This window comes from Perca flavescens, chromosome 9 (assembly GCF_004354835.1).
Source record: "Perca flavescens isolate YP-PL-M2 chromosome 9, PFLA_1.0, whole genome shotgun sequence".
Lineage (NCBI taxonomy): Eukaryota > Metazoa > Chordata > Actinopteri > Perciformes > Percidae > Perca > Perca flavescens.
The window spans coordinates 19774906-19802143 of NC_041339.1; the positions used below are offsets into that span (position 1 = coordinate 19774906).

General features: G+C 39.9%; 1 protein-coding gene across 1 annotated transcript in view; it reads left to right on the plus strand.

Moving 5' to 3' along the window:
- The window catches only part of pex5la (peroxisomal biogenesis factor 5-like a), a 106526-nt gene that overhangs the window by 57020 nt on the left and 22268 nt on the right, over positions 1–27238 (plus strand). The window contains exons 4-8 of the mRNA XM_028587723.1: positions 4375–4486; positions 10512–10721; positions 14088–14205; positions 15782–15872; positions 21289–21384. Of these exons, the coding sequence (XP_028443524.1) occupies positions 4375–4486; positions 10512–10721; positions 14088–14205; positions 15782–15872; positions 21289–21384 (627 nt within the window). The remainder of the gene's footprint in view (positions 1–4374; positions 4487–10511; positions 10722–14087; positions 14206–15781; positions 15873–21288; positions 21385–27238) is intronic.

A 27238-nucleotide genomic window follows, 5' to 3' on the forward strand; every position in this document is an offset into this window, starting at 1 on the left:
CAGGTTTGACTCCAACCTGCAGCCCTTTGCTGCAGGTCATTCCCCTTTTCTCTCCCCTTTCAAGTCTAAGCTGTCCTATCAAAATAAAAGGCTAAAAATGTTATAAATCCATATTGTCTTTTAAAGGCTATAAATAATCTTAAAAAAAAAAATGGATTGCTGATACATCTGAAAGCGCTAATAAACTTTAATAACCTGGTGCTTATTAAATCACAATTCCAAGACCATACTGTAGGGAACACAGGAATCGACTGAGTGTCACAGTATAGGGCTCGAATAACGGTTATTTTCATTAATTAATTAAGCAATTATTTTTGTCAAGTAAATTAATTAATTAATTAATTATCTCAAATGTTCATAACATGTCAAGAAATAATGAAAAATGGTAATCACCGTGTCCCAGAGCCTAAGGGGGGGCCTATTGAAATTACTTGTTTTGTCTGGCCAACAGTCCAAGTCCCAAAGATATTCAATTTACAATTATTTAAAAACAGAGAAAGACAGCAAAATGTCACATTGGAGTTTAGAATTTCAATTAAAAACAATTTCTAAATTGTTGCAGGTCAATCAGACTAATCAATGAATTGGTTGAGCTCTAATTGTCAAGATGAACAAGATTGAATCTCCCACAACACCTGCCAGGAATGTTTACGTGAGTGAACTAGATCTATCTTATAAAATATGACAATTAAAATATTCTAAAAGATAAAAATAAGCCTGTTTTCTCAAAATATACATTGCAGCCTACACAACACTGTGAGCTAGACCACTATAACCTCCTCATCAACAACAAACACATGCAGGCTAAAAGGGAAAGTGTTTTGATGTGGTAAATAATAGCAGGGTGGATGAATGAATGAATCTTTCTCTAAATGACTTCTCTCCTCTCGCTGCCAGCGATGGGTATTTCAATTTAATCATTCCTTAGGTTCCTTTAGCTTGTTAGTGTTTCAGTGAATAAAAATCATCTAATTAAAGCAGCAGAAGCCATTTGGAATGATTCATTTCTTTCATTAAAAGGTCAACATTTGAGTGGTTATTATTCAGGTTTTATGAAGTTTTGAAGTCAAGATGAAATGAGGCCTCTTTGACAACACAAAACATTTGTAACTTAGTCAATGGCAGCTCAGCCTTCAATCAGACTAAACTTTTCTGAGCAAAAACACTGGATAAATTTGATCTTTAAAAACAAGTGTATTTGCATCCTATGATTTATTGCTGCAGTCCAAAATTGGGGGGAAATGCATGGACTGGCAGCAGCAGAGGGTGAAATCAGGTTACTTCCCACTGTGAGATCTCCCATGGACCAAAGCTTTATTCTGACACCAGAACAGCACAAACTCTAATTACCTATGCTGGGTCAGCATTCTTCAGCGCAGCACAAACTCTCGCTCAACAAAGTAATGACCCCTCTCCGGATATTATTTATGCACTCTTTTTTCAAAAGGTTTATTTTTTTGTCTGCAGCAAAAGTTTCAGCTTTTTTCTTTTGTGCAGTACCCATTACTTCTGTTATATACAATTCATTTTCAAGTGATCTATCTATCAAGTGATCTATCAGCATGATGTAACCAGTTACATCAACACCTATTATGAACTGTATTGCATTATACTGACAGATATTGATATTATTTTGTCCACCCATTTATATCAAAGGGTAGGCTAAATAACAGAAACAATTAAGTATCTGTTCATGCATACGTAGTTCAGATAGCATATAAAAAATGAAAATGTCCTTTCTTGGTAAAATGACAAATGTTTGTTTCCAATACTTTTCTACATTTTGGGATTTAGTAAGGTCAGAAGAAAAGAAAAAAATGTTGAGGAAGAAAAATCATTCTTGCCATTACTAATATTATAATACAATCAGTATACAGTAGCAGTAGGGTCTATGGGACTCTAGTCTCGCATTGCCAGACCTACCTCCACAGCGCTGCGGAGGAGGGTCTGGTTAGTCCACACAGCATTCCGGAATAGGAGATAAACGTGCTCTGGTTTATTGCCATTTCTTTAGACCAATCACAATGGTCTTGGGCGGTGCCAGACGCAGGTACGGTGCCTCTGAAAAATAGCCTCGGGAAGGAACTTGTTTTGGTGGAACGTGCTTGTTCAAAAGTTTTTTTAGTCATGCAACAGAAAATTCAGATTGGACAGATAGTCTAGCTGTCTCCACCCTGCAGAAATCTGAGGAGCAGTTGGCTATTAGTCCTCATAATTCGATTGGAGTATAGAATGCCAACACAAAGAAGCGAAAGGTGAAAATGAGGGACATCCGGCGGCACCGGAGCAATCCCATAAATTAATTGTCATAGACTAATGGGACCCTAAATGAGGGTGCAATGTCAATGTTGACAAAACACATTGGTTAAATACTAGAAGGCACACAGGATAGATATACTATACATTTTATTGTGAGGGCACATACAGTGTAGATATGCTATGAAAACCCCATTCAGCACCTTTCATATCAAGCATGTTGCAGGTGGTGTTCAGTCCATTCCATGATTGGTAATTAAACTTTTAGCACCTTCATTAAAATTCTGGCTGCGAACATGGCCTGGAGAGCTACAATAGCAAATGTCATGTCTCCTCACTACCGGCATTACATACACTCCAAACAGGCTGACAACAGTGGCAGCTTACCCTTTCTATGGGGGAAAACTGTTTTGGTTTTTTTTAAGATTATTTTTTGGGGCATTTTTTTAGGCCTTAATTTATATAGGACAGCTGAAGACATGAAAGGGGAGAGAGAGGGGGAATGACATAGAGAAAAGGGCCACAGGACAGAGTTGAACCTGAGGCCGCTGCGTCGAGGAGTAAACCTCTAACTGCCCGAAAAATTGGTTTTTAACTTCAAATAATGAAGCATTGGTTTGCAAATTCTGGCCAGCTGCACCTGAAGTATCGAGCATTCAGGGTACCAATAATGAATTGGATGTAACATATCCTGCAGCTGCACTGGCAAGCCTACAAATTGGTGCATCACAAGCAAGGCGATTAGCATTTTCATGGTTTGGAAAGTGAGATAAGCAATAATGCTAAAGCAATTATTGTTTAGGACACATCCAGCAGGTTTCTCTCAGCCCAGCTCATCTCAGTGGTTCTCTCAATGATTACTATATGACTCATTCAATGAGATTACATAAACTGCCTGGTCATGTTTCTGTAGTACTCAGATTTTTCTTTAATATAATATAATGTATATGAAAGACCTAGTTTTAGTTAATTGTGTACCTAGGTTTCTAAAGTTTTTTTATTTATTTTTTAAAATGTGCTTGTCATAGACTTAAAACAATGTCTACTTATATCTTTAATAGTAAAAGCCTTACTCACCTTCACTTATTGTGCCTGATTAGACCTCTTCTGAAAGTGCAGTCACACCAAGTAGCTGCCCAAATACAATCTGATTGATTTTTTTTACATTCCAAACTTCTATTGGAGGTTTTTCGCACAAAGCTTTGAATGTGTGCCATTAGTCTACATGCTCTGAAAAAAAAATAAAACCTGTATCGTCACTAACATAAAATGCCAATTAGGTTTCAAAAATATGGTAGGGGGTTGGAGAGACGTCTCATGGCAGACCAGCTGTATGTAAAGCCAGGTTTTACAGTAACCAGGTAATTACAGTGCATTTAAAAACATTGTCCAAAATTCTGCCTTACACTGATATTTTATATATTCCAACAAAGTGTGTGCATGCAAACATAACCATTTGACTGTGTGATGAAGATCTCCATTAACCAATTGCCAAAGAGCAGCTGCGTTTTGATGTCTGTCAGAAAAGCTTTCAAAAGAAGTTGGCTGTAGCTGCACATTTGGGCAACATCAGCTACCACTCAAAAGTACTAATCCCATACTAATGCAGCACTAAAACCATATGCCAGTGTTCAAACATTACTGGCACATGTAGCTAGGAATCAAAGAGCAGCCGCTGGGCATTACCATGACTCAAAATACACAGTACATGATTGGATGTGATCTCTGTTACGGTACATGTCAAGTCTCTATAAGCTCTTCACATAAACATTAACCCAAGTCCAAACTCTTAGAACTGTAACAAAGGCTGCAACATGCCTAACATCTGAGTGGATCAACACACACTTGAATCACTTCAGTGTACAGTATCTATGTCAAGATACTGTGAATACATTTGCTGCAAAGGAGTACAAATGTGTGTCATCTTCAGAAAAAGACACAGACATGTTAAAAATGTTTTGCAATGCAGCAACATGTCAGTATGGGGACACTGGTGATATTGTTATCATGCCCAAAAAGAATGAACTTCACTTAATGTTAACATAACAGAGACTCTTGTATGATGCGATTTTTTTTGTGAGTGAGAGCCTGAACGCTTTTGTCTGTTTGCCTTTACAGCTGGTGAGTGAGCAACAAGAGAGCCGCCCGCTTTTAAGTCCCTCCATCGACGATTTCCTCTGTGAGACCAAGTGTGATGGGGTTTCCCGCCCAGTGACTTCCAACACAGCTGGTACAGTACAGTTAATTTGACGACAACGTGAAACATATGTAGATGACTACCCAGTATAACAAGTCATTTGCTGTTTAAGATGCCCTTTAACCATTAACACTGGCCTCCATGTCAAAAGTATAATATGGAATACAAACATACTATTACCCTGCAGCATACAGAGGAAAGCTCTTTGATGCCATGCTGTGGTTGTTAACACATGAGGGATTTGAAGGACACATGAAGGGAAGGGAATTTGAGGATGCTGTCTCCTGTCAACATGTTTTTATCAACCATGGCAACTGTACTGGGGAGGGTGTTTTTTATTCTGCTGGGCCATGTGTCTAATTAACACAACATCATGTCAATGATCACTGTTACTAGCAACACAAAGAGTATTTCTGATATTCTTAACATGCAGGACAAACGCAACAACACAAAGCTCTCTAGTAACGACATCTTTTATTTGCAACCAATAATACACAGCTGCTTGGGCAATAATTTACTGCAATCTGATGTACATATTTAAACACGGTATGTCCAGCTATTTATGTGCTTGCCTTAAAAATGGATCATGAGTGGAAAATGCAATACCATCTCTAATGGAGGTTCATTTTGTTTCTATTTGTTAGCTAATGCATTACTGTTGGTCTCCATGCTTTCTCTCTCTCTCTCTCTCTCTCTCTGTTTATTAATACACTCAGAGAAGTCAATCTGTGATATCCGTTTTCAACCACTTAGGTCTTTTGAATAGATTTTTTGCAGTTCCAGAAAAGTGGTTGCTTGCGTCCACAACAATGTACCGGTACACAACATCGGGGCTGCACAACCGGTACAAGTCTACAGCTCTCTGCGGAACGCAGAAAGTATGTCCGGGTCGGCTATCGGTCAATGAGAAAATCTAAATAAGCATAGTAGCCAAATGCCAGGGGTACCCCAAGCAACACCGGTGACAATAAAGCAGCACTCTACATTGAAAAACATCCTCTCAGCTTAAAAATTATCATTGTTTTGAAATACTTTTTTCACCATAAGCAGCACGTAGCTCCAGTTAAACCTGAAACTGTGGAAAACAATATGGAAAACACAATTTGAATATGGAATTTCTGTTTGTTTCGTGCCTTATGCAAGTCATGATTTAATTCCAAGTTTGCTCTGCGCTATTTTAATTATCAAAACACCAACTTTGTTTCACCTCAGTTTGTGACATTTTTTAGAGGTAAAATGTGAGATTGAGTTTGGGGGTCGCTACAGTCCAATGTGGTGTACATGTAACTGCTAACTGCTTTATATAGAATGAATCATAATTCTAGATAAAAATGCATCAATCAGTACGTTTACATGCAGACCAATATTCCACTATTATTCAGTTATGACAATATTCCAAATTTGATACAGGTCATGTAAACAGCATATTCCGGTTGGATATTCGAATAAGGCCTTTTTCCGAACATAGCATTTTCCGATTAAGACATGGGATTTTCCGGTATTATTTGGATTTTAGAAGCATTGTTTGAACATGTATACAGCGTATTCGAATATGCGTCTCAATCTGGGTTTTTACTGCAGGCTTATGGTCAGCTCTGTGCGTTGCAATGGTTTCTGTACACAAACCAACCAGCCAAGTTTTGGCTGGAGACCCGATAAGAAGGAGAAACACAGCTACTTTTAAACATTATCAAATACTTCGATATCAACAGGTTTTTGGATATGCGCACCCATCGCTACTGCATGTAAACAGCTTAGTCGGAATATCGTCTTTTTATATTATGTGCATGTAAACGTAGTCAGTGATAATAATAGCCTATTGAGGACCACATCCCACACACTACTTTTCAAAGCATTGGCCCAAACAGGCAAATTAGATTTTACTTAGTAAAATACGTAGCTTAATCTGTCTGAACATTACCTATTTAGGGCAGCGTCTTAACATCAGTAGAGCACGTGAAATGTATGATCAAGAGTGTCTCCCTTAGATGTGTATTGTACAGTTTATATTCCTTACAACCTTCTCATCATGCAAATGAATAAACTAAAAAGTAACTAGGTCAAAGTAGGTGTTGAGAAATTGAATGTTCTGACTTTAACAGATGCCTTGTGCCATCTTGGTTTCCATATGAATAGGACCTTGATCACTGAGCCGTACCATTTTTTGAATGCGGATGATTTGCAGAACCAGATTGCAGCTGACATGTGTCATCTCCAAACTGGCCACTGACTGTGCTGATTTAAGCGGGCAGAGTATGGGCGAATGTTGGCGGGAAAATCTCAACCTTCTGTCTCCCCAGTGCCTCCTGCTGCTCCCACTGACAATGACGTAGGCCTAACATAATTGCTCACAAATCTCAAAATTCCCTAAATGGTCAGATCTTGTCTAGTATGTAGTCCATGTGCAATATTGTAGATGTACAGTATGTGTCATTTGAAAGCAAATCCTACACATGTAAATATCAGTGCTGCCAAGTGGTTCTGGAAGAGGAATGTCATGTGTTCAAACACCGTAAGCAGTTTTCTCATTCTCCACATGTTCACTTGGGTTTCCTCCAGCTGCTACCGATTTCCTCCCAGTCTAAAGACATGCAGTTGAAGAGGATTTTTGTTGCGATTGTCTGTCAATCTGTTTTCACACTGTGATGAACTGGCACTGAATAATACTAAACCGGAATAAGCAAGCAAGAAAAATCAATAATGGATGATAATTACCAGCTCAAATATGCTAATCCACATGAGACCTACATCATGTTGTGCTCTCTTGCATGCTGTTTTACTTTCGTCTGATTTTGAGGTTAATGACTATTTTTGCCCATTGATGGAACTTTAAAAACTCCATCATAAATTATAAATAGGTTGCATGGGTATCTGGGGTTTAGAAACCAACTAGTCAAATAAATGTCTCTTTAAATTTTAACTTTAAGTAAAAAATGAGAAAAGGTCTGGAGCTATAAACTAACCTAATGCGCTGGTTGCTTCAGTTGAGACAAAATAACAGTGCAGTGTCCTTCCCACTACTCTGGTTAGGATATCCAGCACTACTCAATAGCAGACGTAGGCTGAAACTCATTTATTCAAGAAGAACCTCTCATCAACACCCCCTTGCTGCATAAAATCCCCTCTCCTCCATACTCACTTAAAAATCGTTTCTTTCTTTTGTCAGCACTTTGCTCTAACATTCTGGTTCAATAGTCGAATGAATACTCTAAAGACACAATGGTTCTTACCTTTGAATTCACTTGAACACAATTGATTGTTTGAGATTTCAGTGTTCAATATCTTCTCTCTTGAATCGTATCGTTTGCTAAATGTAAACATCGTAAATCGAAATGTTGTCTTATTAGGAAACACCCATTTGACCATTAGCGACTAGCGATTAGTCACCATAGAGCCATTCCTCCTCTCGTAACTCCATTTCTCGTCAGTCTTCGTTGTGTATGAAGCTGAAAAGCTAAAGGCTCCAATGAAATGCACAGTGACCGTATGTATTTGCTCACCATCCGTTCAATGGCCACCACAGAGAAACTAGTTATCCATTAGATTAATATACAGTATACAAGCATCCAGTTAAAATATCCAGTTGATGAGAAAAACTTTTGCAATTGTCTTCCAAGTCTCATCATTTCAAGTAGGCTCAAGGGTGCCAAAACATTTTTGACATCATTGCCTTTTTAGAAAAAGATTGTTTCCTTTCAATGCTAAAAACTCTTCACACAACCTCCCCCACGAGAGCCTCCCTTGATTTGTAATTGTACTTGTCATCTAAAGAGCACAAGGCATGGAAGACAAGCATACTCTCTAATTACGCCGAGATTTCAGTCAACAAATGCTCTCAGTTGGCTGTCATGAAACAGCAGCACGCCAATTATGCAGCCATGTGTCTGTAGCTCGCATTGCACAAAAGACACAGTCAGGGTCCTGGAAAATGGGTAAGAGAACTTTGTAAGTTCCTCAAATAACCAATGCATAAAAAGACTTTTACTGGGGTTATGAACCTCTTATCTTAAAGGAACACGCCGACTTATTGGGAATTTAGCTTATTCACCGTAACCCCCAGAGTTAGATAAGTCGATACATACCATTCTCATCTCCGTGCATGCTGTAATGCTGTCTGACGGCTCCGGCAGCATCCGGCCAGCCCAGAACATGCAGGTGAATGGTTCCAGCAATCCTACTGCTCCGAATAAGTGAAAAAATAACCCCAACATGTTCCTATTTACATGTCAGCAAGCCTGTCTGAGAATATAGTTCCCAGTTTGTTTACTGTTAGAAGATGGCTGTGTCTCATGTTACGTTGTTTTGTGTACACGCTGTGACTATACAAATCACAACATGTAAATAGGAACATGTTGGTGTTATTTTGTCACTTTTGTCACAATTTGGAGCAGTAGGATTACTGGAACCATTCACCTGCAGGATCTGTGCTGGGCTAAGCTAATGCTGGAGCCGTCAGACAGCGTTACAGCACGCATGGAGATGCGAAGGGTATGTATCGACTTTTCTTACTCTGGGGGTTACGGTGAATAAGCTAAATTCCCAATAAGTCGGCATGTTCCTTTAACAGAACCTGACTTTTAGGCAACAATTGCCATGTGTTTGTTTCACAATGTTTTTCACTAACATTGATTCATAAAAATCAGGAGGCAGTGACAAAAACAATAATAGATTTAGGAGATTGGATAAAGTTCCCCTTGGAATTAGGCACCTTTGTGTGCATTTCACCCTGATTGCTTTTGTTTTATTTATCCATTTACTTATTCAGTTGAAAGATATTCACATGAGTATGACTAGTGTCGATGTAGCACTGTAAATATTCGGTTCCAGAAAATAATCAACAAAGCAGTCTTAAAGTTACAGCGATAAATGGCAACACACAGCCAGCCCCAGGACATACTGCTTATTTGACTCAAACTACAACAAATCAAATTGTTAACACAGAAAATATTCAATAGACAAAATGTGTGGGAAAAGTGGCAGTAAAAAGAGAATAGAAAAATCGGCAGTAAGAAGAAAGTATAAGAAATTGATTTACATTCAAAGAAATCTAGTACATACAAAATTCTTCTGGAAAAGAAAAAGACAACATTTACATTCTGCTATGATGTTTTAGGTTTTAAATGTATCGCAATAATTACTCAAATCAAACAAACAAACATGCTCTTCTTTTCCTAAGGAAACCTGGGTATCAGCTTAGAATAGTAACACTGTTAGAGAGTCTGCAGTGGTGAAGCTGGACGACAGCACAGACAAACGTTGAGCCCCTTGACAGAAGGCTCTGTCCTTCTTTGCTGCTCTAACAATCTGCGATTGAATTACTTAATTGACCAAACTGGAGCTCCTCAAGGGGTTGCCTGCCTTATCCTTATCAGACTGCAGTGGCCAGTAGTATATTTAGATTCTCTGAAAAGAGCAGCAGCAAACGTTTTAGATGTCCACCGAGGGGGCAATACCGTGACAGCTTAAGTACCCTTGACAACTCAACTCGCCGTGTCAGAAAATGTGTGGCTCAAAATCAAAGCTTCATGCAGCACTATAAGTGAAACCTGTTGTTTTATCTTTTTACAAAGAGAAAGGAATGTTTCCAAAAATCTCAATACATTTCAAAGAGCAATTATTTAAGTAAACAAAAGAATGGAGAAAAAAACAGCAAATAAGCATTGCTACAGTGTTTTTCTAGCATTAAACGGCACTCAAAGGATCCATTAATACCTGAATATTTTAATCTTATAGGCCTACTATGAGTTTACTCAGTAATAAAACGTTGGAAAATAGCATGTTTGAATTTAGTCAAATTGTGTGCAATTCAATGTACTTTTCCTGCTTTAGAATGAATCAGTAGTGAATCATGTCAAACTAGCAGCCCTTCACATTGATAAAAACCAACCATAAACAAAGTATATTACTGGTGCAATCTACAGTACACTTGGTGGTTAATGTCCCTCATGCAAGTGGAAGATGTGCCCGTTCAGTGTTCTCTCTCAGATTCCCAAGAATTCTTGGTTAGAAATCGTAAAGCATAAACAAACTAAACTAAACTATTGTCATGTCCTCACAGTTCTCTCTTCAACACTGGACCTGCTGGATCTCAGTGAACCTGGTGAGAGGAGAAGCAGTAAGGACAAAAGGAGCCCCCTGTCGTCCCGGGGCAACAGCCAGAAGAACAACCCTCACAGGAAGAAGACGGATGAGACGGAGCTGATCCAGGTGGAAGTTGAACAGACAGGACAAAGCATGAGGACCCCAGAGAGAGCGTCACTAGACTCAGGTAGAGATGGATTATAAACTTTGGATTTTTCACAATCTTTAAAAGAGCCACAAATATACGTTCCTTTTATGCAATTTATGGGTAAAAGATAGTTCATCTTAGGGACAATGATGCAGACCAACCAATCAGTTACATGGTCCTGAAAATCCTGTTACAAGGACAGCAACACCTTGGTACACAGTGAAAAAGCACTTACAAAACTGTCAGCTAATAAAAGCGGGCATTGAATATGTAAGGGTTAATGCCCGACGAGGTGTCCATTGTCAGGTATTAATGGACGACGGCAAGGCGTGAATCGTCCGGCGCACGAACCGTCCGACGCACAGGACTTCGCTTGCCTCCGCCGAAGTCCATTACCTGAAAATGGACACCTTGAAGGGCATTAACCCGCTTATACCATGGTCACTTGCCAAATAACATATTTATAAAACATTAGTTCATATTTTAATTAGTTTTTACAATCGAATTCTAAAGTTTATCCAAACAATAACTCCGTTTCCCTGGTTACGCCTGACGGTTTGACTAATACCTGGAACAATCATACCCATCCATCAGGTTCTTATGCAATGCAAATGTTGTTCTCTCCACCAGGAATTAGGAAGAACCTTAGATACGACTTGCCTCCCTTAGCAACCGGAGATATTTATATAGTCCGCTCAGCTGATAGAACCCTTCAGTTTAGCTACAAGCCAGAAAACTAACGCCATGCTAGCAAGATCCAAAGTCAATAATATTGTGTACAGTTGGCAATCAGTAAAAATAATTTGACAGTATGTTGAACAACAAGACAAGCTAGCTATCCAGCCTTGTCATTGTCCCCAAAACAATATAACGACTTTAACGAAGAATTTGATCCGCGATGTGTAACGTTACTATCGGCTGCAGCGGCGCAGCCTGAAGCAGCGAGCTGAACAGTGAACGGGATGTGAGATAACGTTATTCGCTGTGAAACAAAGTCATTCCAGAGGACCAGTATAACTTAATTCTTGCAGCCTGTGTTTTAGCACCATCCTGTGGTGTTCAGAGGACGATTTGGAAATAATAAATCCACATTTCCTTATTGATTTAATGTAGCGCATTCATTTAGAACAGTAAACAGTCAGTTTCACCGAACTCCGTCCTATAACTTTTTAATGGACACCCTGCAGCCAATCAGAATCGAGTATTCACCCAGACCATGGTATAAGAATACTTATCAGATTGTTCTTTTGCTCATTTTTTGTTTATTTTTCTGCATTTGATTTAAGTTATTGTACAGCTGCTTGTGTTTAGATCAAATTCAACATTTGAGAAGTTTGCTTTCTATTGTTAAATAAAAAAAAGACAAAAAAAGAAACATGTTTCTACTGTATTTCTCAGTGAGTAAAGTTGTTTTGGTATCAGTCTCAAAACTCAGGTATTGTATTGGCAATAATTTTCAAATACCCAGCCATACCTACATGTACTGTTAGGTATGATTCTGTATATTAATGCTATAGCAAACATGGTGCTTTCAGCCAAACAGCAGGCAGCACTGCATTAGTATTAATTTTGTCAGACGAGACAAGACTAAATATGTTCGTTACAACCTTTTTTTTCTAAGACGAGACGATGACGAGACTGCACCAGTGTCCAAAAACGCTAAGACTAAATTAACATGCATTATTGTTGACAAAAAAAGATGAGACTAAAATGTTAAGATAAGATAAAATCTCACTTCATTTTCGTCTACAATCATCTCTACTTTTTCATCATGAGATAGAATATTCAGCTGTTACGGCACCGGTGCCTTAACAACCGTTATCTACCGGACCAGCAACGCGGATTCCGGCTGCGCTTCTCTCTGATGCTCCTAACCTTCGCCGCATGTCACGCTAGTTAACACTACACTTTGCAGCAGCTAATGTTAGCCTACCGTGTAAACACGGTTAAAATGCTGACAGCTAAACAGTGTTGAAGTTTGTCTATATTTCACTGTAGAGGATTCCTGTAGCTAGCAGCCTAGTGCTGCATTCAAAGTTATTGTAAAATACCCTTTTCCCCATCCAGTGGTTGTTTTTGTCATTTAGCAGGAATTTACTGGTGAAATAAGGAAGAGGCTCAATATTTGGTTGCATTTTACGTACAAAAAAATCGGAATGTGTCATTATAACTATTTGACTGAAATGGTTATCAGAAATAATCTCAGAAATAATTTGTTATTTAAAAAAAAAAGACTAAAATTTTGACTAAAACTTGACGAGACATTTAGTCGACTAAAACTTGACTAACAAAAAAGATATGTGAATGACTAAATATGACTAAAACTAACAAGGACATTTGGCACAAGACTAAGACTAAATTAAAAATAGGTGACAAAATGAACACTACATTAAGTATATTATAGTGAGGTATTTCTACCGAACAGAAAAAAATTTAATTGAATTTCTCTCAGTCTGTGTGTATTTCACCTGATCCATTCTGTCATGTCATATACATACAGTACATTGTTTGTAATTGCCTGTGCACACGCTGAGGAAGGGGCGCTGCCCAAAACGTCCGTCATGTGGCAATAAAAAGCATCAAATTGGAGTGCTGTCCTATTATATTTATCTACATGTCATATACATACAATATATTCTGTCATATACATACAATATCATACACATTTATAAAAAATAAAATCCCATCATTTTATACAGTCCCCTGTCCTGCTTTATCTTGTTACAACCATCTCACCTAGTTTCTCAAAAGCCATAAATCTCCCACCACCCCACCCCAACAACTCAAACTCCCATCATCATCCATGTATCATCTGTGGAACTGACTCCCTCGCACACAAGATAGACCAAAGACGGATCAAGCCAATTTACTGTAATGAAAGGAATCCTCCTAAAAGACATTAAAAGGAAACAGCCAATTACTTTCATATTTGTCAGTTAAAAAGGTTAAAGTCTTCAATGAGAACTAATTATGCAGAGTGAGTCAAACTACAGTGTGGTGAATAATTCATGGCAGTGAGATTTATTATATCCGAGTTAGCATCATTTTCAAGAAAAACTTTACTATATGTCTTGTTAGAATTGTGAGCAGATGTTTTTTGTCATCCTATTTTTAGCTCACTGTGCTATCAGAAGAGGGTTGCTTTTTAACTAAATGGAAAACGTAACTAGTTACTTTTTTAAATTAGTGTCATTGCTTAACGACAAAAATTTAAATATACTTTTGTGCTTAATACACATTCGCATTTTTCCAAATTTACAGATAACAGACTGTCCTGAGGGTAAATTATATTTCAGAGGTGAATTTTAGATTTGAAGTGATTAATTTGATCAATGGTGAAACAAATTAACTTTACTTGCCTCTTTTGTCAATTTAGTCTGTTAATTATTTTTTTACCATTACCAGTTGGTTTAACATTGGATAAATGGGAAGAGCTGAACCCCAACCCTGAGAGGAATGGCAACAGAAAATGGAAGTTGGAGAGACGGCGTTCATCTAAAAATTCATCCAATGAATTTCTTTGGTAGGTATTATTAAGAGCAGGCATTATTAAGATGGCCACATTTTGTTAACCTGACTCCGCCAGATGGATTGCTTCGCATTTGCTCGGCATATCCATCTGGGAACTTTCCGTTGGAGAACTATTGGGAAGGGGCGGAAATACTGGTTAGCTGATTGGATGAACTATCTGTCTATCACCTATGTTGGTGATAGACGGGCCAAATCAACCAATCAGATCCACGAAGCGTATGAAAATACAACCACAAGCCCGCCCCTGCTGCTGCAGGCAAAGCATAGCTCGTTAGCTCAGCAAGCAAGTAACATGTCGGTAAAGGATATTTGCCGTTTGTGTAACGAGAATTTAGGAATAAAAGGCACCATTTCAGGTTCCCGGACCATATTCCAAAAGAAGGATCCAAGAGAAAAAAAGCATTAGCGAGCGGCTAACAGAATTAGGGCTACCGCTGTCTGAAAATACTGGTTAGCTGATTGGATAAACCATCTGTCTATCACCACCTAACCCACCTCAAAACCAATGCTGATTGGCCTGGTTGTTTGGCTAACGGCTCCAAATTTTCTCTGCCTCAAGATGCCAGACTGATCTGCGAGTGGAAAACTGGAGCTCGCGAGATCAGGACGGTCTCACGAGGCTAACATTTTGTATCATCCATAAGAATTACACCCATATTGGACAATTCCATGCCTTCAAATTTACATTCTGTGCTTTAAATCAATATTTTTATTATAAACAATATATCACATGACGTAGATGTAGCCTATTTGAAAGGGGTCACTTGTAATGATGAACTCACAGAATTGTTAGCCGACTCCGTAGTTTCCCTCACCTCAACAGAGCTTTATAGCATCTTTCAGCTAATTATTTTGGTCCAACATCATCACTCTTATAGCTAGTGCCAGGATTTTTTTTCTCCCAGTGCTAAGATGGAGCTTCACCAATATGTGAGGTGCAAAAATAGGTGATTTTTATGACTTCAGAGTTACTTCATAAGGAAGTTCTCGTTTTTTTCATTAAAGCAGAAAGGGCACACAGGGCATTCAATATAAATCTAGTTTTCAATTAAATTTGGCAAAAGAATATTCAACAAAATAGCTATAAGCCTGATACAAGTGAGCACAAGGCAAAGACAAAAACAACCTTCATGTGCAAAGGTGAAAGACTGCACTGGACAGCTCCCATGCAGCCACAAAAATGTGACAACAAGAAGTCCATTTATTCCATATGCATAAACAGAAAACTTTGCATTGGGTATGGTTGGTTGTTACAGATTAAATGTCTATCACGACGTCAGAAATGAAAAGAATAATATCTACATTGCAGCCACAACGAGAAGTGCCTTTTCCCTAAGTCCATCAGAAAACGGTCTAGTCGCTTATATAACCTAGCCTAACATCCGTGAGCACACACACCAGACATCCCACAGCACACACACACACACACACACACACACACACACACACACACACAGGATTGTTAACAGGGGGGTCATTAACCATTACATATTTCTTTATTTAAAAAAGATAAAGTTGAGTTCAATGTGTTTGTATCATGTAAACCACATGTTTATCTTCTGCTTTAGGTCCACAGACTGTAAAACTCAATTGGAGCCATTGAACAAGAACTTGGAAGCAAATACCAAAGTGGAGACAGAGTGTACTTTAGCATCTCAAGTAAGTGCTCAGTGTGACAGGAGCAGGCAGTAATCATCATTATTGTATGCGCTGTCTACACTTGAAATCAACATCCTTTTAAAGTAAGAAAGCATCATACACCTCAAACATATTGTTGTGACTGATGGTGAAAGCCTCATGATAATTTTATGAAATGATGAATTTAACTTTATTCAGCAACTGCGTGTTAATGCATGATAATGTAGCCTTAATATTAAAGTTTGTTCCTAATAATTGTTTACCCATCATTTTGTCCTAACACCTACAATTCTTCCATTTCAGCTCAACAGGCAGTATATTAGTGGAAGACATGTAAGCCTCCCTATGCATCCTTTCATATGATATTGAAAGACTTATACATTTGCACCATAGGGAAGAGCATCGCACCATCTCATGAAATTGGACTTAAAAGACCAAAAAGAGGAGATTATTGAAGCCAAAAGGCAACCTTGAGGAAATCCAGATATACTGTTGGCCTTGAGATTGTTCCCTTGTGGTGCTACGAGGTCCAAATGTCAAGTGCTTTCCTCCTGAGTTGATGTCTCTGTGTAGGTCTGCATTACGGGTCTTGTTTTCAGACACCATTATTAAATTAATAGCCTATGAATTATTCAGCTACCTGACTCTGTGCTCATTAGTGTTGATCTCACCAAGCTAGCTAAACATACATCACTGTTTCAGCATTCTGATAAATAATAGATTTGGAATTAAAGATAACTGACCGAGGGAAATTATTGGCAAACAAACACACTAAATTTGTTAGCTGACGGAGACACTGTAAAGTGTGGTTTTAGCTTCCTACTTAGCAGGTATCATACACACACACACACAAACAGAAAATGCATGCAAAGAAGGGAGACTTGTGTTGCATGAGATTTACACACATTCAACCAACACGCAAAAATGGCCCAAAAATTTGAGCGTTAAGGAAAAATCCACCCTCAGATAATGATGCAGTGTTAAATATAATCAGTTTAAAGCGCCCAATAGATTCCAGGAAGAACCGACAACCGAGTGATTAGGGCGCATACATTGGCGCAAATGCCCCGTTTAGGGAGTCGCCGGTTCCATTCCTGGTTGGCCAAACCATTTACTGCATTTCATTCCCATACTTACTTTCCCCGCATTTCCTGTCTCTCCACTATCACTGTCCAAACAAATGTTAACGACAAAATGTATTTCCCGTGGAAGCAGATCCTAGATGCTGTCAAAGTTGGGGTTAAGTTAGCAGCTCTGTCCTGCTCTTTATGGCATTTAGGGAAGTTTACACTTTAGCAACTCCTGCCAATGTTACCCAAGATAGCGATATCTTTGTAACACACATTTATTAATTCTCATCACAAGGCTTTTCTCTTGTAACAGTAAAGTAAAAATATACTGTTTGAAATACAAACAAATATGTAAGCTAAACAGCCAAATGGTTTATGGTGAAACAAAACAACCGTGTGATTTAACTGGCTCTACACTGCAGTAGACAACAATTCTTTGTTTATATTTCCATGTCTTCTATCTACATGAATCATTAACTAGTGATGATGCTGAGACATGCAGCTTTAGCCTCAGATTTTTTAGCATGACATCATGTATGTAGACATCAAATGCATACAGTATTTAAAGACTCCTTTTACAGGAATCTAATTAATTAAAAAACGTCAGCTGAAACCTTAACAAGACCGTTGGAAAGAACGTTTTCAACCAATTCATGTAGGCAATGATAGCTTAATTAGCTAGATAGCTATAGTTGATCAAGTCTGACAGTGAAAATGTATTGTCAATTGTAATGTCGGTCGGCATAATCAAAAGCAGTCAAGCTGCTTTTGTCTGCCTTTGTATGAAATTAAATTTAAAAAAATAATGAGTGGTGCAACCATCATCATTGTAAACTGCGTACTGTGTGTGAGTGTTAAGTTGGACAGTAACAGTATCTTAGGGGGTCAGGACTTAACGAACAGTCAATTTCTCTCAATCTGCCTTGTCTACTTCAGGACTCCATTTCCCATGATGCCATTCCACAAACCCAAAAGAACAGATGTGAACTTGGTGCTGTAAATGAAAAGGTATACATATGGACATTCAGTATGAAAACAAATTACTAACACCTCTGATTCATAACAGGCTGCATTGCATTCTGGTCTATTAAGTCTTGTGTTGGCAAACTGATTGTTGTCACTGCCTCTTCTACATTGACGCTCTTGTATTCAAGTGAAAATGAAAAACTGAGTTCGGAAAAACGCCCCGTTTGTTTCTGAAACACTGGTAACAGAGCCTAAACCCAACTACTGATTTTTTCTTGTTATTTGTTTCTGGTGTTAAACTATAGCTGGACTGGAAATCTCAGGATGACAATTCTTGCTAGACGTCAAGGGGATTTAAAATAAATAATTACAACCATAAAGACCAGAAAGCAACAAAATGGTCAGAACCTGTTTTGTAAATAGTGTGGTTTTGGGGTGGATTTTTCCTTGAACAACCCTATTACAGCATACTGCAGTTTCTTCACACAACACAGCAAAGAGCATTGTAAATGTGGTGAGTTGTATTGTACACTGCATGCATTTTTGTTTATAAAAAATAAATATATATTATACAGGGCTTGACATTAACTTTTTGAGGCACTTGTCCTTCGGACAAGTACATTTACGTTTCACTTGTCCATGCATAAAAGTCACTTGTCCGGGTAAAGATTCATCATTTTATAAAAGAAATTGTGTTTTGCTAATTCAGAATTTGAACAAACCATTGAAAGCATCCAAACACTATCAACATTAATACAATTCTGTTGAAACAGTAGAAACAAAACGTGCCCCAACAATAGATTTACCCTTCAACAAGAAAAAAGGATCTCCAGACTCCATAATACAAAGTAATATGTTGCACGCCGGTGTGCAGAAGTTAATATATTGAGATTCTAATTCAATATTTTAAAGTTTGTCAATACTTTCAGATTCCTAGTCAATATTCTAAGTTACTTAGTCAATATATTGAGATACTAAGTCGATACTTTGAGATATTGAGTCAATATATTGAGATTGTAAGTCAATATTTTAAATGTTCTTATTGGTTTGAGATTCTTTGTCAATATTCTGAGTTACTAAGTCAATATATTGAGATACTAAGTCAATATTTTGAGTTAAATCAATATAGTGAGATATTAAGTCAATATATTTAGATACTAAGTCAATATTTTGAGATAAATCAATATATTGAAATACTGAACAATATAGTGAGATATTAAGTCAATATTGAGATACTAAGTCAATATTTTGAGATAAATTTATATATTGAGATACTAAGCCAATATATTGAGATTCTAAGTCAATATTTGACATTTTCTCATTACTTTGAGATTCTTAGTTTATATTCTGAGATACTAAATCAATATTTTGACCAGAGGTAGTGGTGACTTGAACTATATCTAAAATAATTTTGTAGACATAACAATGGAATTTGCCACTAAATGTTTGTGTTAACTTTTTTTATACAAATTTCTACCCGGCAGAGGCTGATTTACCGAAAGGATCCTTTTAAAAAGGTGTAGCTACTTTACAGTTGATTATTACCTGATATTTAATCTGCATATTTTTTTTATTATTTTTGTTCAAAAAGGAGCAAAAAAAAACGACATTATAGAACGGCTTGTTTATTGCTAAGGAAAAATTAAATGATTTATTAAAAACGTAACAACAATAACTTATAAAAATAACTTCTTTCACCAGTAAGTTCCTGTTAAACGACAAAAACAACCACTGGATAGGAAAAAGGGTATTTTAAAACAACTTTGAATGCAGCACAACGCTGGCGGGGCGAATTTCAAGTGAACGCAACATCTGTGTTTTTCCGACAACAGCAGCGGCACACTGTCATATGTTCCTCTCCAGTGAAATACAGACACACTTTTACACCGTTTAGCTGTCAGCATTTTAGCTGTTTACTCCAGCTGCTAGCTAACGATAGGCTAACGTTACTTGCTGTTGAGTGTAGTGTTAACTAGCGTAACATGCGGCGATGTTTAGGTTGCCTCTAACGTCCGTTTTCGGAGCATCAGAGAGAAGCGCAGGCATTTCAGTGGCACCGCGTTGCAATTCGGTCCGGTAGATAGCGGTCGTTAAGGCACCGGTGCCGTATCAGCACCGGGTCTCTCCTTTTCTGTCAACGATGTGGCGAGGCGGTAACGTTAAGGCGGAGTTAGTTAGCAAGCTAACGTTAGCTAACTAACACCGGCAGGTTCACCGTGCTTTCATGCTGCATTGCTTACAGAGAACGAGCTGAACAGCGGGCTGGGTCTAACGTTAGCGGTCCACTGACCGGGATTGCAAGGAAAGAAATTATCATTTCAAATCGGTAACATAGACGTAATGAGTGGCACATGACGTGAACTAAAATGGCATTTTAGTTTGTTTGAGTTTTAACTTGTCCAGTGGGACAAGTAAATTTCTCTTCCACTTGCCCTACAAAAAATCCACTTGTCCCGGACAAGCGGACAAGCCTTAATGTCGAGCCCTGTTTTTTATATGTATGTATGTATGTATGTATGTATGTATGTATGTATGTATGTATGTATGTATATATATATATATATATATATATATATTGTTATGTTTATTATTATGTTGAGATTAAGTAACCCCAATTAATCTTGCATAATGGCAGTCTGTAGATGGGAATTGTTACAGGTACTCAATGGCTTTTTCTGGGGGAAGCCACTGACATGGAGCAATTAATTCCCTAGGCTCTGCAATGGATTTTCTAGTCCTGGAATACATACAGCCATTTACGGAAAATCTAGTCTCATATCACATCTGAGCATGACAGGGTATCTCAAAACCATCTACTTAAATGTGAAGGTGTAATGTGGAATCCTGTAAACTGCTCGGCACTCTCATAACACAAAACCACAGGCGTGTAATTGGTCGATTTTCATTTTCACAGCAGAGCAATGCTTTATATGTAAGTTTGTAACCAAGAGGCTATCAGCATATTTCAGATATTGCATGTGCAGGAGCATGGGAAAGGGAGAGGGTGGGGGAGTGAAATTGCAAGAGGCTGGATGAGTAGCATGGCATTCAGATATGGGGTGGGGCAAGATGCTGACAGTAGTGATTCTGCTGGCCTTCCTAAGCATGTCAGAGGCTTTGTCGAGGTAGGGATATTTACTCGTCCCTGAGAAAGCAGAGACGGCTGACCCTGCACACTCTCCCTGCCTGTCTCTCCCTCTGGCTGATTGTGTATGTGTGGTGTGCTATGTGGATATGTGTGCGCGCGTGGTTGCTTGTGATGTGTTGTGTGAATGTGAGTGTGTATGTTTAATGGATTTTGTTTGTGTATATATGTATACATTATGAAACGTGTGTGTGTGTGTGTGTGTGTGTGTGTGTGTGTGTGTGTGTGTGTGTGTGTGTGTGTGTGTGTGTGTCAGGCTCGCCTAAGCAAGGAGCAGCGGTGGGGCAGCGCTCTCCTGTCCAGACATCAGTCCCTGGAAGAAGAGTTTGAGCGAGCCAAGGCTGCTGTTGAGGTAAGCAGCAAGAGTGCCGCTTAGTACACCTCACATCTGTCACCTGTCAACAGAGAGCCATCTCCACCACTGGCTTTTAATAAGACTTAACAGGAAAGTGGGTTTTTCAATATTAAACAGCAGAACTCTGTGCACTGTCCTCGTCAGCTTTGTCTGGGTTTTTTGGAAGCATCAGGGGCCGTTCACATTGTACGCGCCATGCGCTGCACTCACCGCTAGGTTGTCCTATTCCCAACTATATTTGTTGTGCTCACCACCGTGCTCAGTGCAAATTTACGTCATACATGCGCCAATATTTGAATGCACGTCACGTCTGCGTCCGGTGTTTACATCTGACGTGCAGTAGGCTACATGCGACATTGTGTAGTATACGCAGTAGTGATTTGGTGGAGACGATGTTTCTGTCTTTGAAACAAAAGAAAGCCTTGTTCCGTTTGTGGATCCACGTGTGTTCGGTGTTTACTTTTTTTCTTTTCATTCAGACACGTCACAGCGCACCGCGGCCGCTGTTGCATGTGTCACGGTCAAAGTTGAACCATGTTGAACTTTGGCCATGGCAGGCGCAAGAGCGGCCAGCCGCAAAATGCCACTTGCGCTGCGGTACGTTTGCACGTACAATGTGAATGGCCCTTCAGAGTGGACTAGTGGTTAAAGATATTGCTTAAAACAGATGACTGGGATCCAAGCAGCAAGATCCTGAATCCCGAGCAGCTCAAAAAGTGTTCTAGATTACCGTGACTTCAGACCTATTGGCCAATTTGTCACCCTAACCCCTGAGCCCTTATTTTTAAAGTCGAAAAATTGTTTCTGAAAACATTTCAGAGCTGAACTGGGCATATTACTGGGCCAGTAATTAGCAGACAGGGTTGGAAACAAAAAACTACAGTACAACTACAGTTGCTGAGAGCTGCTTCTGTAGTGGGAGCTATTTCCCTCATCTACCACGCTTGAAAACAAACTTGGATACGCTACACAAAGTTGACATTTATCCTTTATGAGAGGGGTTTTCAATAGGATGTTTTAATGTTACAATGGAAATGGTTTTTAAAAAGGAGGACATACAGGTTGGCTTGGCAACTGCACATCCACTTAATGTCCCCACCACCAGTTCTCACGATATCACACAATCACGTGAGAATCACAGGATCACATATAATGCGGAAATTCATCTTGTCAGGCTTCAAGTAATGTGTTTGTGTCTGAACAGCAGCAGACCAATCAGCATCAGGTAATGAGCTACTGACAGCTACAGGCTGCTTAGGTGTGTGTGACGGCCACAACCATGGCCGCGACTGTTTGTTCAAAACAACAATGGTGAACGTGATAGACAGATGGTTCATCCAATTACCTTCCAGGTATTTTTGTTTTTTAAAGTGCTGGCCCTTTTCCAAACAGTTTCCAATGACTCCGCTGCAGCGAATAAGACTGTCCCAAATGGGGCTACTCAGACCTTTGACCACCCAGGACAGATCAAATCAAAATTGTGTTGATCATAAAATGTAAGAAACTGGTCATATATCTTTTTCATATTCCTATTTAGTAAAGAACATATTTTTCTCAGTAGAAACTCCAACCCTGCAGTTCGTCCCCAACTTTTTGAGAAAGGGATGGAAAATAATTAAGTATTCTGTGAACTTCATGCTAAATTTACAAGGTGTTTGACCCAGAGACATATTCACAACACTGAGCTGGCTAACAATAGGAAGGTAAATAGGTCAGTCATTTTACAGCCAGACATGTCAGATACCAGAGGGGATAGCGAAGTTACAGTAATTATATATTGCTTAATTCGTCACAGGACTGTGTACCGACACCCTCCATGTGTTGAGTTGTGAAGTATGTCTGACGCTCTTGTGCTATCAAGGATGTGATAGTTTGCCATGACAACATGGAAAATTACTTGAAAACCTCCTACATCTCTGAGAAAGAATACGCTTTTGTTTGAAGTACTTTCATCAACTTTCCTTCTTGGATGTCATTGTACATTAAGTTGCTATTTTATTTACTAATGAGATGGACGGAAATTAATTTTCATCCACACTTTGAGTTTTTTTCTTCCTATTTTGCAATAGGTTTTCTTTCAGCTACATATATTTTTGAAAGGTTACATCAAGTGACTGTACAAGAAAGTTTTGTTTTATACTTGCGATAAAACCCCTCAATGGACATCTCCTTTCCAAGAAAATGGGAGTGAACCCTGCACTATTGAGTTACTTCAGTTTTACTGAGGGCTACAGTAGACTGTTGCACACTGAGCTAGTTGTAATGGTCAATAAATAATAGAGCAGGGACAGGAAGACATTGAGAAAGTAGGAGAAGCAGCAGCTTGGGGATCCCTTCCCAAAGTTAAAGTTAGCGATTATGTCACATCTGCATCCTCCAAAATATTTGCACAGTTTAAGCACAAGCGTCAGCCAGAGGGCAGGTAAGTGATGAGATTCTGAGATGCTCCTGGACAAGCGTCTGAGCATGGACCATCGATTGTAACAGTATCTCACAGTTTCGATTGAGCAGCCTGAGTGCTGGCCTCCACTCTAGAGGAGCTGTGATGCAAGGGGTCAGCCATTTTGGCTTCAACTGCCAATGTCAAAGCCCACAATCACATAATTTCCATTCAAGAAGCTGTGCATGTGCATGCGGTTTCATACTTATGAAGACATGGAGGTGAAGACAGCTCAGACGGCAGAGCTAACATTAAATCAGCACACCGCCTTCCTGCCAATTCATTCAATTTGACGAAGCAGCCGCAAGAAAGAAAATTAGGACCCACAGAGGGAGTAGACAAGGAACTAGAAAATGCATTTCTTGCAGATAATGCGTGGGAATGCTGAATAGCTGAATTGCTAAAGCTAACTGGATGAATAGCTTAAATCCGTAAGAAGAAGTTGAAATAGTGAGAATAGTTGAAAAAGTGGAAATCGTTAAAAAGTTCAAAGTTGACGCTAAACTGAATTGTTGGCTTTAAAAGTTGAAAAATGACAAAATATGTAAAACATTGTGAGGTCTTTAGCTGAAGCTGAAGAATAGTTGAAAAAGTGGAAATTGGTTCAATAAGTATGAATTTCATTGAAAAGTTGAATAACACCACTAATACAATATAATATAATATATAATAATACAATTATTTCTTGAAATACATTTGTAGAAAAGCGGGAAGCTAAACTGTAATACTGTCCAAAGTGGAAGTTTCAATAAATTGACTAAAAAGACATCCATTGCATAGAACAAACAAGAGAGAAAGAGAGGGATAAAGAGAGACAGAGAGGAAGAGAGGAAAGGAGAAAGAGAGAGAGGGAAGGAGAGAAAGAGAGAGAGGGAGAGAGAGAGAGGGAGAGGGAGAGAGGGGGAGGGAGGGAGAGAGAAGGAGACAGCGAGAGAGAGAGAAAGAAGGGGAGAGAGAGGGGGGGAGAAAGAGAGGGGGGAAAGAGAGGGAGGGTGAGAGAGGAGAGACAAAGAGAGAGAAAGAGAAGGGGAGAGAGAGGGATAGAGAGAGAAAGAGAGAGAGAGAGAGGATAGAGAGGGAGAGAGAGAGGCAAAGGGAAAGAAAGAGACAGAGAGAGAGAGGGAAAGAGAGTGATAGAGAGAGAGAAAGGAAGAGAGAGAGGGAGGGAGAAGGAGGGATGAGAGAGTGAAAGAAAAAGAGAGAGAGAGGGGGAGGGAGAGAGGGAGGGAGAAGGAGGGATGGAGAGGGAAAAAAGAGAGAGACAGGGAGAGAGATAGAGAAACAAAGAGATAGAGAGGGGGAGAGAGAAGACAGACAGACCAGAACAAGAGAATAGAAGAGAGAAGATAGACTAAAGTTCATATTGCTGCCTGTAGTATCTGGGTGGGTGTCTGTTGTCATGGTAACGACTGGCCAGTGAATGTTTGTAAACATCCTTTGATGTGTCATCAGTTAACGAGCAACACCTGCTGAAACTCTCAGCTGGGCCAAACTGAAGCTATTGAGAGACAATGAGAGCAAGCTCTCAAATAAAGGCTCAAACCTGCCAAAATGATAACTGCTATCAGTCAAATGACGTCATCCTGAGCACCACAAGGCCTTTGTGAACGTATCGGTATAAAATTTATGTTGATAAACTTAGAAATGTGGGCATATCAGCGATTTAAAAAAGTGGTTCGCTGTGCCTTTCACTGGGAAATATAAAGGATTTTTAACATGAGAGCGGATGGAGAAATATTTTTAACTCTCGTCATTTGGAAGCTCGCTGAGCCAAAAATATGAGACGTATCGCATAACTGAGCACGTTGTCTGAAACTAGACAAAAATACCTACGTTTTGATGTATAAAGTGTGTATGACAAGTAGATATTGTGGGTGTGAGAGCAGTTTATAGACAAGGAACTAAAAAATTGTTTTTCGAAGCTTCACCCTCTAGCTATGACATCATCCACTCTAGCAAGCGCAATACCATCCATCCATCCATCCATCTTCGTCCGCTTATCCGGTGTCGGGTCGCGGGGGGAGCAGCTCCAGCAGGGGACCCCAAACTTCCCTTTCCCGAGCAACATTAACCAGCTCCGACTGGGGGATCCCAAGGCGTTCCCAGGCCAGGTTGGAAATATAATCCCTCCACCTAGTCCTGGGTCTTCCCCGAGGCCTCCTCCCAGCTGGACGTGCCTGGAACACCTCCCTAGGGAGGCGCCCAGGGGGCATCCTTACCAGATGCCCGAACCACCTCAACTGGCTCCTTTCGACGCAAAGGAGCAGCGGCTCTACTCCGAGCTCCTCACGGATGACTGAGCTTCTCACCCTATCTCTAAGGGAGACGCCAGCCACCCTCCTGAGGAAACCCATTTCAGCCGCTTGTACCCTGGATCTCGTTCTTTCGGTCATGACCCAGCCTTCATGACCATAGGTGAGGGTAGGAACGAAAACTGACCGGTAGATCGAGAGCTTTGCCTTCTGGCTAAGCTCTCTTTTCGTCACAATGGTGCGATAGATTGAATGCAATACCGCACCCGCTGTGCCGATTCTCCGACCAATCTCCCGCTCCATTGTCCCCTCACTCGCGAACACAACCCCAAGGTACTTGAATTCCTTCACTTGGGGTAAGGACTCATTCCCTACCTGGAGAAGGCATTCCATCGGTTTCCTGCTGAGAACCATGGCCTCAGATTTAGAGGTGCTGATCCTCATCCCAACCGCTTCACACTCGGTTGCGAACCGATCCAGTGAGTGCTGAAGGTCGCAGGCCGATGATGCCATCAGGACCACATCATCTGCAAAGAGCAGCGATGAGATCCCCAGCCCACCAAACTGCAACCCCTCCCCACCCCGACTACGCCTCGATATCCTGTCCATAAATACTACAAACAGGATTGGTGACAAAGCGCAGCCCTGGCGGAGGCCAACCCTCACCTGAAACGAGTCCGACTTACTACCGAGAACCCGGACACAGCTCTCACTTTGGTTGTACAGAGATTGGATGGCCCTGAGAAGAGACCCCCTCACCCCATACTCCCGCAGCACCTCCCACAGTATCTCCCGGGGGACCCGGTCATACGCCTTCTCCAAATCCACAAAACACATGTAGACCGGTTGGGCATACTCCCAGGCTCCCTCCAGGATCCTTGCGAGAGTGAAGAGCTGGTCCGTTGTTCCACGACCAGGACGGAATCCGCATTGTTCCTCCTCAACCCAAGGTTCGACTATTGGCCGAACCCTCCTTTCCAGCACCTTGGAGTAGACTTTACCAGGGAGGCTGAGAAGTGTGATACCCCTATAATTGGCACACACCCTCTGGTCCCCCTTTTAAAAAGGGGAACCACCACCCCAGTCTGCCACTCCTTTGGCACCGTCCCAGACTTCCACGCAATGTTGAAAAGGCGTGTCAACCAGGACAGCCCCTCCA